Source organism: Callospermophilus lateralis, chromosome 5, assembly GCF_048772815.1.
Source record: "Callospermophilus lateralis isolate mCalLat2 chromosome 5, mCalLat2.hap1, whole genome shotgun sequence".
NCBI classification, from domain to species: Eukaryota; Metazoa; Chordata; class Mammalia; order Rodentia; family Sciuridae; genus Callospermophilus; species Callospermophilus lateralis.
Window position 1 is genome coordinate 7446695 of NC_135309.1, and position 13386 is coordinate 7460080.

The 13386-nt window shown below is 40.6% G+C and overlaps 1 protein-coding gene across 1 annotated transcript; it reads right to left on the reverse strand.

Annotated features, from left to right (window-relative positions):
- Positions 1-3927: 3927 nt before the first annotated feature.
- Positions 3928-4950, reverse strand: LOC143400212 (olfactory receptor 14C36-like). The gene has a single exon (XM_076857523.2). It carries the CDS (start codon positions 4948-4950, stop codon positions 3928-3930), a length of 1023 nt encoding a protein of 340 aa, XP_076713638.2.
- Positions 4951-13386: the final 8436 nt, after the last annotated feature.

The following is a 13386-nucleotide window of genomic DNA, read 5'->3' on the forward strand; positions in this document are numbered from 1 at the left end:
GCATTGTAGTGACCAAAATGCCTTCATAACAAAAAAACAAAGAAACAAAAAAACCCACAATAAACAAATACCACGTATGATGAGCCAAAGCATATTTCAGCTCATGGGTTCAGAGTTTTATTCCATAATTGGCCAATTCCATGGCTTTGTGCCCATGGTGAGGGCACATTGGGGAAGGACACAGCAGATGGAAGCTGCTCAATTTATGGCTTCATGGAAACAAAGACAGGGAAAGTGAAAGGTGATGCAGGAAGATGAATAGTTCCAGGGCTAACTCTGTGTCCCATCTCCTCCAGCAATGTTCCCACATATCTGAAGCTAATACACAGTCACATTATGCAAACCAGAATAGACTAAATAGCTTGTAGCTCTCAGCACCCATTATTTGACCTTTGAAATTTCCTGCCTCAACTCCGGAACTTTTGTGAAACACCCTCACATTCCACCCATAGCATTCACTGCTGGTCCTTTAATCTCATGTCCATTTCACGACACAAAATCAACTTAGTCCATCTCCAAGGGTCAATTACAGTGCTGCCCCAAATTCCAAGTCCACAATCTCACTTGAAACTGAAGGCAAATTCAAAGGGCTTATGTTATGCTCGAATTCGGGACCTCCAAAAGACCACCAGAGACCAAGATCGATGTAAGCAGCGAAGAGGTGTTTATTGCAAACTAGCTTGTGCACATAGCAACTGGTGTCACTGAGAGTATGTGATGAACTACATGGTTTCCCTACACCCCACCATAAACTACTGGGGGTCATCTGGCATCCCAGGTATTTCCCTGTCTCATGCCGATTGGTGGCTGCTAGGGGGTTGCTATGGGTTCCCACCTAGCCTGACTGAATCAGAAACCTGGCACAGCAGATCTCTCCTGTTATTTGTAGATAAAAAATCAGCAGGGTGGGTATTGGCCTAGGAGTGCTCTGCAGATCTTTCCAAGGTTGTGCCCCCTTCCTTGGACAGGCTTTGCTCTCAGGTAGAGGCTGGCTTTTCACTTGCAAATTCCAGCCTTTTTAAAATTCCCAGTTGCAGAGCCCAAGGGCTCTCTTTGGCTTTGACCATCTTTTCAGATAGCAGTTTTTCTTGGCTGAGAGTTCTTTGTACTGCATCTGTTAATTTCTGGGTATTATCCCAACTTTGGCTTCACCTTCACAACTTCACTTATTACCCTGTTAGGGGCAGCCTGTAGGACCTCATGCCCTGTTATAGTTTGCCTGGCTTCTCAGACGCTTTTTTTGAAATGATGATGGAAGCCTCCAGAACCTTTTACCTTGAGCACCCTGCATTCCTGCAGAGCAAGCACCACACAAATGATGATAAAGCCTGCTACCAGATCACACCATTGTTGGGTCCCTGAAATTACTACCATGGTCGTCTCTGATATCTTCCTTGCTGAGCATGGAAAGATAATTTCCTGGGCCCCCTGTGCAAGCAGGGTGCCCCTAAGACACTTCTCAAGGGAATTTTCCCTTATATATCTTTGAGTCTGCAAGGTGTGTGGTCTTGCAAATTCCTTACATTCCTTCAGTTTCTTTCCTAGTCTCTTTGTGAAATATTTACCATCTGTAAGGGACTGCCATCTCTTTACAACTACACCTTCCTTGGCATTAGTTTTAAATGACCACTTTAAAATTCTCATCAAATCTGGTATCTAACTTTATTAATACAAACAAATTCTTTCTTAAAATGCTATATGTCTATAGTATTGATATAAACATTCTAAAGCCTTTATAAAACTTGGAAAAGTCTATTGCTTCTGGCAAAATATTCTCAGTCTTGGATACTACCTTAAAACACTCTTTAAATTAAGTTACTATGTCTTTTTGGTAGCTAAACTCTCAAAAGATTTCTAACTATTGGCTGTGCTAAGTCTTTGTCTTCCATAGTTTTGATTCTATAAAGCACTGACAAACAGAAACACAAAAAAAGGCTCTACCAAGGACTCCTAAATATAGTGTCCTTATAAGGGGAGACATGATATTTCAGAAAACCTGGCTTACCAAAATATATTTTTGACATAATTAATATTACTATAAAAATTGTTTCCTGGGTTAACAACTAGTACCCGAAATAAATGCTTTTGCCAAATTCTGCAGAATTTCCATACCACATCCACACACTTAGAGGGTTTTACATTATTTGATGTAATATTTGAGATATCATGGAATCCTTATATCAATATTTCCCTTTTTTATCTCCTTCACCATCAGCCTTTCAATATAAAACATAATTAAATGCCCAAAGGTGTGTATCAAATGGACACCTCTCAATAAGACTGGTGGTTGCAATTCAATGTCTTTCCAACTTTATCCATTAAATTTAAACTTCATTTTCATGGCCACCTCAGCTCATGAAAAACTCATGAATTAAGATTCAGTTAGTTTTGTTGCAGAGAAAATGCATGTAAAGATGGAGTTGGCAGAATTCATCTTGGGTTCCCTGAAGGTCCTTCTGTTCTAGAAGAGAACATTGGAGCAGTGAGAACCAGAAGCTATGGGACACAGTGTGTGGGTGGAGCTTGTGTTCTGGTTGGATATGTTACTTCAGATCAAGATTACCTGCATCAGCCAGTGCTGGGCATTTCACTGGTCCCTATTACAAGTATTCCCTTGTCGGCAGACTTTAAGTAATGCCTTAGATAATTAATCACACATATTGAAGATTTTTTATTTTCCTTGGTAATAAATACACTTATGCTTTTCTCCACTTTTATCCTATTAGTGTACAGGTGAACAAAATTGTTTTTTAAAATTTGGAATTTAATATATTGATTGTAATATTGCATAAACGATTGTTCTCATTTTGTTATATGAGCATTCCTAGGTAACTTGACTTGGGCCTATGTCAGTTATAATTAATGATTAGCAAAACATATGCCAGGGAGGACACTAAAATTTTTGGAGAGGAATATCTGTGTGAGATGATGTGTTGCCATAAATGGGCTCAGGGGTGTACACCTGCAATCCCAGTGGCTCAGGACTCTGAGGAATGAGAATCTCAGGTTCTAAGCCAGCCTCAGCAACTTAGAATGTACCTGAACAACTTAGCCAGACCCTGTTTTTTGTGATTAAACAGAAAAAGGGCTGGAGCTGGGCCCTTGGGTTCACCCCTGCTGAAAACAACAGCAGAAACAACGTAAAGACAGCCACAAGACAGAGACAGGGTTCCTTTCTGAATTCCAGGAAACTGGGGGGAATTTTGAAGTCGACGGAAGACACACTCTTTGGTCAGACACTTACATTCCATCTTTGGTCATTTCAGGCAGGACACATCCCCATAGACATTACAGAAGTAAACATTGGGGGAGGAATGATCAGAAGGCTGACCTCAACTCAACCCCCAAATTAGCTCCCTGACACTGGGTCACTCGAGGACACACTAAAATCCTGGCAGCCGATGTGCCTGAGGAAGGCAAGTGCTCTTCCCCAGTGGACATATGTGACTATGGGACAAAGGGGGTGGTAACCATCACTCTCTGTTTACTTCACGGACAAAGAGTGTCTTCCTTTTTCATATTCCAGATGGAGAGAAATATTATTGTGATTATCTCTAAGTATTTGGTAAAATGTTCTTTAGGATTTGACTTTTGTTTATTTTCATATTAAATTGACACAATTATGTATCACAATGCTTAAAATATGCTTTCCATTTCTCTCTGCAAGAGCAGACTATTTGGCTATGTGTCATCTCCATGTTTTATTTGTAAAGGTTTCCTCTGTGACAGCAACTGAAACAGGTACTGTTTATATATAATGAAACTTTAATGTATATATTTACAAATGATTTCAGAAAACACAGTGAATTATATTTATATTTTAAATGCATGAATAAAATTACACATTTCATGAAGGATCCATGGAAATGATATGTTAAATCATAAAAAATGAATTTATGAAATAACCTAGCTTATAATAAGGTGACTTTAGTGTAGGCAGTGTAACCTGTAAAGCCCACATAGGAGATCCCTTAATCTCATTGAACTCCACTCAGTGATATTATGATAGCACATCTTTATCATTTCCCTAAGAACAATATGTCCCATTACTCTCCCCACAGCGTCCTTTACCTGTTTGTTCCTGAGACTGTAGATGAGAGGATTCAGGAAGGGAGGAACCATTGTATAGAAGGCAGAAAGAACTATGTCCTGGAGTGTGTCAGAGGTTGCTGAGGACCTCAGGTGCATACATGAGCCAGAACTGAGGAATAGGGAAAACACAAGGATGTGAGGGGTGCAGGTGGAGAAGGCCTTCCCTGGGGCTCTGGTGGGAAATTTCAGCACAGTAGAAAATATGCGAAAATATGACATGATTATTATAGCAAAGGATCCCCCACCAACTGCCATAGCAGAGACAAGAAGGAGGACCTTGTTGCTGGTGGTGTCAGAGCAGGAGAGCCTCAGCAGAGAGGGGATGTCACAGAAGAACTGATGGACCACGTTTGACTGGCAGAAGGACAGATGGAATGTGTTCCCAGTGTGCACACCTGCATACAGCAGACCACTGAGCAGGGAAGCCAAGGTCATGCGGACACAAATCTGAGGGTTCATGATGAGGGGGTACTGGAGGGGCTGGCAGATGGCCACATAGCGGTCCCAGGCCATGATGGTGAGAAACAGAAATTCAACACATGCACAGAAAATGACCAAGAAGATCTGTGTTGCACAGCCAGCCACTGAAATGGCCCTGTTGCCAGTGAGAGAGTTGAAACAGGCATTGGGGACAGTGATGGAAATGTAGCACATGTCCAAGATGGACAGGTTCCTGAGGAAGAAGTACATGGGTGTGTGCAGGTTCTGGTCAGCAGTGGTGACAGTGACGATGAGAAGGTTTCCTAACAAGGTGCCCAGGTAGGTCATTGGAAATACTGTGAAATAGAGGAAACTCAGATCCCAACCTTCAGGAGAGCCCAGGAGGAGGAATTCAGTTACGATGGTGACATTGGCCATTTGCTGGAAATTCTGATTGTCTGGGAAGATAAAGAGAGAAGAGAGAAGTAGAAAAAAAAAAAAAAAAAGAACAGGGTCTGTGTGTGACCTAGAGGCCTTGTCCTAAGCTCCCCATCAGACCTCCCTGACCTAATGAGACACCCATGTGGAGCATTTCCAGGGGTTTTCCCCTCTTCTCCTGCATGACCACCTGTCTGACAGTGCATTCTTTAATATTCTCAGATTTATTTACCTTTAATTTATTCCATGAATATAATTTCCATATTATTGTGCCATTCTATTCACCCTTAATAATGCAAATAATAATTACTTTCTACTTTTTTTAATATATAGGAAACTATTCATAATGGTGGAGAATATATCTCCATGAACACGAAAAAATTGGCCTCTTTTGGAGAGCATCTCAAGAATTCACTTTCCCGCCCAGGCTCACAGGTCCAGTGTTGTGAAAACTGAGGTGACCTGACTGCACTTGGACTTGCCTGCAGTCTCCCACTTTTACTGTTGCTCCCCAGGACATGCATGGTACTGTCTTATGGCCACAGGACCTCAGCCAGACCAGTCCCAACCCCCACTGAGGCTCTTTCCTCTCCAACTGAGCAGCATAAGGACTTTTCAACTTCTAGGCTTCAGCCCAGCTGGAATTGACTTAAACTTCTACTTTTACTTTGTTCTATTTTTATTTCATGTTCAGCACCATGAAGTTGAAGCTTCTTTTGTCCAACACATAATTTGCCTTAGTCTTGGTGACACCTTCTATTATATTGATTTCTTATCCACATCATAATCCCACAAACTGAAACTGGCTGTAAACCCTAAAAGGAAGGTTTTGCTCATAGTTTCAACACTTCTGCAGCAGTTCAGACCAGTTTACTCCTGAGTCACCTGCATCTTCATCTCCTCAGCCCTCTGCAAACCGGGGTCCTCCTCAGCCCCTTGCCAGGTTAACCACACATGCTCTTAGAAAAAAGACCTTCCTTTTCATCCTGCCTGAGCTCCTCTGGAAGTCTGTGTGTCTTCCAGGGCAATAGGTGAGTGGTCAGACTCAGGTAGGTTGCTGTTAATTTGGTGGTGAGTGTGAAGTTCAAGGGGTCAGTCTACCTGCAATCTGTTCCTCCTGACACACACCTGACATTTAGCCTGAGGGACCCTCTTGTTCACTGCTGACTTTTTTTACTGCGATGTATTAATTTCCTTTTCCCTTTAGTTGATATTGGGCTTTAAAGGAGACTCCACTGGAATCTTTCCTCTGAAACCTTCATAATTTCTATTTTTTTTTCCAATTTTGTTGAGTGTTAGAAATCACCATGATATAAAACCTTTCAGCCCATCAATATATATTCATCACCCCAAGTCACTGGTGCAAATTCCTTGATTTGGGATCTTGTATTATCCACCATTTTACTTTTCAGTAGCACTGCATGACTTCCTGTGCAATGGTTAATAACCTAGCACCTGGTTCATTGTTCAGACCGCTCACTTAGACTGGCTTTATTAATGCCCCTGATTTACAGCTGAAGAGCCCCCAAGCAGGCTCTGCCCATTCTGCACTGCTGTAGCACACACAGTGCAGGGTGGTGTGAGGTCAAATGCACCTGCAAATCGAGATGTCTTTAAAGCAGTACTCGCCCAACAAATATTACTAAGGAAATAAATATGGTGACAGGTATTTCAGACCTTGAGGATTTGAAAAGATAAAAATATTGGTATTGTAAAATAAATTGGTTACCATTAGAGGACAAATATAATAACACAATACCTAAGGTGTAAATATATATGACAAATTGAGATTGTGATGGGTGATGTGATAATTCCATGTTAAAAAACCAGCAGCTTTTCCCCCTTCTATACTAACTTCTGGGTACTTACTGGGTGATTGCTGACCAACCCCAGGCATTTGTGACAAATATTAGTTGGAAAATCAACTATCTGTTAGGATTTGGTAGCTGACATAGAACCACTTGAGACATTTTCTTTGTTTCACTTTTTTTATACTAAACCATTTACTGTTTTTGTTTTTGCAACAGAATTTAGTAATTTCTCTAGTAAGTATTTTGCATTATATCAACTTATTTGATGTCCTTTTTTGCTTATGTGGTTTAACTACAACTTGAAAACTTCTCTAAATTTAACTTAATTTTCTCATGGGTGAGTCTCCTAGAAAACTTCAGAGTATGTATGTGATAGAGTAAATATATGAATCACCACCTAACTTTCATAGGTCCTCAGCATATTCTGAAGATCTCCAAAATATTATTACTTTATGAACCTAGATTTTGAGAAATAAGAAATAGGCTTTAATTTTTGTAGTTTGACCTCCATATTTTTAGAGTGTTCAGAACTACATTCTCCTTTAATGGGTGAAAAATTCTTATTGAAAATCCCTTTGAAAACACAAAAAACATAAATAAAAGAAAAAAACCACGACCAGATATTTTGAGAGTTCAAAAAATAAGTACAAGGAAATGTTAGAAAATGTTTAATGGCGGAAGTATGTAGAGAGACTGCTCCAAGTGCTTCCCTTTGTAAGTGGGGACAGTTTATATTCTATATTCTATAGATGTAGCAGTAGAAAATATAGCAAATACTACACTGTTTACAAGACTTCTCTGTGCCTGTTATTCTTGCACAATTAACCAAGCATTTCCTGGGATACCTCACAATATGAATGAGATGAAAATTTGCTGAGCAGCATCAAAATGAGGCTCAGATGAGTTTGAACTCTAATTGCCAAGTACTCACTCCTGAGTTTCACCCGTTTTCGACCTGGGAGCAGAACTCTGTCTCTCTTTGGCATCTCCCATCCACTGTGTCTGCAGCCAGATGGGTCAGTCCAGCCAGCTCTGTACCATGTGGGATTTGGGGAGCTCAGTCATCTCTGCTTTATGTGAACCTGGTGCCTGGCCAGTGGGAGCAGGGCCCCTGGGAGCCCAGAGCTCAGCCTGCAGAGACAGCAGGAGGTCTGAGCACATCACCAGGCAGCAGCACCTCCAGAGCCCAAGAGATAGGACCTGACCATGTGCCAGCATGGGCAGTGGATATTACAGTGGAACTCCTCTGCTGAGCATAGCCCTAAGTCATTATTGGAAATCAAGTAACACTGAGGAGAGACTGATGGTGCTCACTGTGAGTTTTAGTCTCTGCCCTCCTTTACCTCAGTGTGAGTGTGGGGTGTTTACAAGGGATCAGTTAACAATAAGGGTGATGGGCAACTCTTTCTAAGTGGGAAACCTCTAACAGTATCTCCAGGTCAGCAGCATCATTTCTTATCTTTGAGATGAAATTCTCATGATATAAAGTTAACATTGGTAACAGTCCATGGTTATCAATTCAGTGTTATATACTATATTTCAATATTGCACAACATCCAACTTTATCTTGTTACCAAATATTTCTATTTCTTCAAATGAACCATCTAATATATTACACACACTATATCTGCTTATCATTAATTACAGTCACTGGAAACCACTGTGTATAATCTCCAGTTTTTAATTTATATGTCCTAGATTTTTTGTTTGACTAGAATAATTCAATATGTGATGCTTTTATGTCTTAACTCTGCTTGGTGTTTTCAAAATTAGTCCACAGTGTAGCATTTACCACTATTTCATTTCTTTAAGTCAACGGATAAGAGTCCATTATATATATAAACCAGCATTTAAAAAATCCATGTCCACTGATAGATGTTTTTCCCTTTGCTCTTTTAACACAATGTGGGATTTGATGGTGATCTTCTATAGGGGCTTCTTTGCATCCTGGGAGAAAGTACACATGAATGTGGTCTATAATCCATCTGATGTGTGGCTGGACTTTTTTGCTAGGTTTTATTGGGAATGTTAGTCTATATTCTGATCAAAGCAATAATTATGTAATCTTCTTTTCTTGTACTTTGTGGTCACTCTCTTCTCCAGTGAGGAGGTCCACAGAACAGGGTAGAGGAGAATGTGGCTGTGGAGTCACTATTGAAGACCTCCAGAGACCAAGCAGGAAGCAGGTCTGATTTTATTTGCAGTTACCATGTATATATACTCAGGCAGTAGCCAAGCAGATTACATGCCAACACCAACACAATTTTTGGCCAACTGTCATTGCAGTGACCAATCGAGGAGCAGGCCTTGGAGTAAGAACAGGGACTGCAACACAGGGCCTCATGCCTCATGCCCAGGTCTGTGCCTAGGGGTTAAGAGGTTTGCCGCTCACACACCTAGCATGGGGGATGGTTTGCCACTCAGATGCCCTTAATGTATGCTTTGTATGTAGAACTCCATGCATTTGACCCCACATTGTGCTGCCATTTTCCATATTGTCTTTAACTTCTCATCCCCCACCTTGTGCCTGTCCTAAAGGAAAAATAAGGAAGAAAATAAATCTGTGTTGATCCAGAAAATGAGAGAAAAAGACCCTGTATCTATAGCCATAGGAATGATGGCCACCTTGGTCTTTAGGCCACTAGGTCTGTGAGATTGAAACACCCAATAAGCAGGCATGTTACTTTATGGTCCTAGGGGGCTCCGAGGCTAGGAAAAGAGTACAATGTAAGTGACTTCATCTGCAGTAGAGACAACATTACTTATTATGTCTATGCACCTTATTTGACTTTGAGTCCCATAGACAATGAAAAGAAGGGAAATGTCCAGGAACAGGATTCAGTATTTGACTTGGTCACCATTGTACAGCTAGAGGGTGATCCTACATTCCTCAAAATTCAAAAGTTACAAAGGAATGTTTAACCTTTTGTACTTGTATTGGTACAGACCAAACTAAGACCCAGAGCCCAGCACAGGGAAGGAACACTGATTATGATGAGCCACAGAGGGAAGCCTAATAAAGGACTGCCACAGAATGACCCATGAGCATCGTCTCCTTGTCTCATTCAGGATCTTCAGCAGATCCTGGGCCAAGGCCAGGAGCCTCCACTCCTTTATGGACATTTCATGTGAGACATAGTGAACAAGACCTGGCGTTGGTCATCAGAACAATGTAGTTTCTAAAATAAGAACAATCTCAGGTGTACTGGTGATCCGTCTAGCTTTCCCAGGTTAACTATCATTTCTAGTATAATCTTCCCTATGTCTAGGAAGAAAGTACAAAATGCAAAAAGTATTATAAAAGAATACTAAGTCAGATGCCTAGAAAAAAGTTTAATGGAGAAAGAATGATGTGGATGGACACCTTCTCTTCAATCCATCAGCAGTGTTCTACAGGCGAGGGATCCCAGATAAAAAGGACTCCTCTGTTTTTATATTTATGAGAAGGAATTATTAAGAAATCAGGAAAGAAAGTTAAGAATAATGAAGAAGAGGAATCTGCTTCTTGGAGCCCCAGAGGGGTCCGGGAGTCATAGTGCTCACCATGGAGGGAGAGGAACACTATGACCTTCCATGGAATCCTGTCCTTCTTGGCCTTGGACTGTCCCTGGACTATTGGAATTGTTTTTCCTCCCATCCCTCAGGACCTCAGAGAGGCCAGCAGCATCATTCAGGGCAGAGCCAGATGCAGAGTCCTCATGAACACAACCTTCATCAAACATTCTCCAGAGTGAAGGGCAAGTGAGTTGGGGGCCTGCCCCTCCTAGGCACGATGGCCTCTGTGGAGGTGGGAGGCCTGTGCTCAAGGCTAAAGCAAATCCAGTTGTCCTGTGGGCTTTTTCTTTAGAGGGATGCATTAAGTCTCTAATCTACAGCAAGCACAGTGTGAAAACAGGGTTTTCTCAGCAGAGGCTGGAGCCATACTGATCCTGGCATTCAATAGCAGCCCATCTGCTCCATGCATCTCCCTGATCATACTCAGAGTCATGGCCACCATGCACCACAGGCATGGTCAGTGGTTTCTGTGTCAAGTTTCTGAGTCCCCGAGAGACCTCCTGGCTGCTCTCCCAAGAGTTTCCATTTGAATTTATACATTTGTACCCTCTCACATGCAGAGGGACACAGAAAAAAAACACCTTTTACTCAGAATGGTCTTTATTATTTATATTTGTGCCTAGGATAAAATGTATTACTGCCAAAATGTGGATGCTGTTTCATAGCTCAGCAGGTAGTCTCATATGTGGAGTAAGTCTTAAATATGTTACTGCTTTCTCTTTTTCTACAGTTCAACTTAATGTCATTTTATGAAGGTTGAATAGAAATAATAGTGTAAATCACAAAATTATTATATTAAAACTTTCATGGGTCTTAATTAAGTGATACCAGGGTAGGCAGTGTAACTTGTAAAGCCCAGATTTGAAGACCTTCATCTAATCATATATCTTAACAGTAAAGTTAGGCAAATGCTGACAGGCAGCTTTATAATTTCCCTGATAACTACTCTCTTTGCATTTCTGTTTCCACAGCTTCCTTTACCTGCTTGTTCCTGAGACTGTTCCACTTGAAAATGGGGGAAAGGCTGGGCAGGTTGGCAAGTACCTGTAATTTCAGTGTGAGGCTGAGGCAGGAGGATCACAAGTTCATGGAAAACCTGGGTAACTAAGTATGGACCTGAGCAACTTAGCAAGACCCTGTCTCAAGAATACCAGTGGCAGTATGTCCATAGCACCTAGAGGAGCTGTTCTTGTGCCCCAGGACCTCTGGCAGGATCCAAAGCCAAAGAGTGATAGACATCTTCTAAATGTCCCAAATCTCAATGAAATCCAAACCAAGATTCAGTAAGAATTTCATTCAGTTTGGCATGGTTTACTACAAAGAATTCTAATGTGAGCACACAAACTGTGGCCTGTCGGTGTATCCTGAGGCAAGCAATGTGGTTTAGAATTTTGAATTACACTTTTGTTTGAATTTCTCTTTCTATTCATTTATATTTTCAAATTTATTAATTATATATTATCTTAATTTTTTTGTCTTCCAAATTAATTATTTCTCTTTTAATATTTTGAATTTTGTCTTATTTAACTCAAGATTTTAAGTAGTCTTTTTCAAATTATTAAACATCTGCAGCAGTTTCTACATTTTAAGTTATTCTTGACATAATTTTATTTTTTCTCTTTTATTTGAAACCCCAAGTTTGCTGACTTACAATGTTAGCTTCAATTTTTGTTTTATATTTCTCCTTGGATACCTCATACATAATATTTGAGTTCTATTTCACAATAGCATCACCAAATATTACATTTTTCTTTAAAGAAAATTATTTTTATCATCAATTCTGATTCTAATTTTCTATCATGTGAGGCTTTTTCCCCAGGGACTTAAGCACTTAGATCTTTTTGTCCACCCAGGGACTCCAATTGCTGGGTTTTGTTCATGACCAAAACACTCATGGGTCACTCCAGGGGAACTGGGCTAACTGGGCTGTTCAAAATAACCACACAAGAGATACAAATACCTTTTTCATTGGGGTCGCTGTGACAGCTCCTTTGACTTTAAGGGTCCTCAGAAGGAGAGAGAGAGAGAAAGAGAGAGAGAGAGAGAGAGAGAGAGAGAGAGAGAGAGAGAGAGAGAATGCTCTGAACACTTTTATTGAGAAGAAGCTATTCAAATGAGGCAAGGGGTCAGGTTTCAGAGGGCTGAGTCTAGCTTCATGATGCCCACTGTCAGCAGGTTGACTGACACCTGGTAGGCCACACCCAAGGGCACAGTAAGATAAGGGGACACACAAAGGCATTTCCATGGAACACTCTATCCTAAACAGGGCAAGGGGTTATATTACAAAGGAACAGGTGAGCATAGCTCCACCCATGGGGCTGTAGCAAGACAATGTCCCTGGAACCCACAAAGGGCAGGGCAGTCTTGCATGGCTGCTGCCAAATGCCTCAAACACTCAGCCAGAAAGTGACTCAGTCACATACAAGGTTGGTCTCCCACAATCATGCTGTTGTTGACTTTCTTCTCACATTTCCTTCAACTTTTTTACATTTGATTATGATGTTTCCTACACTGAAGTATCTTAAACTTAAAAGAAGAATGTTTTTATTCCAAGCCATCAAGGTCTATATTCAGAATATTTTTTTGAGATGAGTTTGTGCCTGCTACACCTGCTATGTTATGGATGATTCCCAGGATAATTGATGAACTCCACCAAAAACTGTTAGAAATAATAAACAAATTCAAGAAGAAATAAGGATACAAAATAAATACACAAAACAAGTATCATCTCTACAGAGTAATAGCAAAATTGCTACAAAACAAATCAAGAAGTCAATATATTTTAATGGTTTCAAAAGATATCTAAAAATAAATTTAATTGTCTGCTTAGGTTGTCTGGGATGAACCTCTTTGTCTTCATCTTCTACTTTGTCATTAAGCATCCCAACCCTCATATTAAAATGTGATTCTGTCTGATGTAACTTTTCTTTGAATTGTCCAATATCTCTGTTTTAGTTTTGGAATAATACTTGCAATTAAGGTCAGACAGGCAACAGAGCTGTTTGGCCTTTTTTGGCTTTCTCCTGTCTCTGTTCTGTCTTCACAGGTGTTGCAGGGTGGGTTGCAGCAG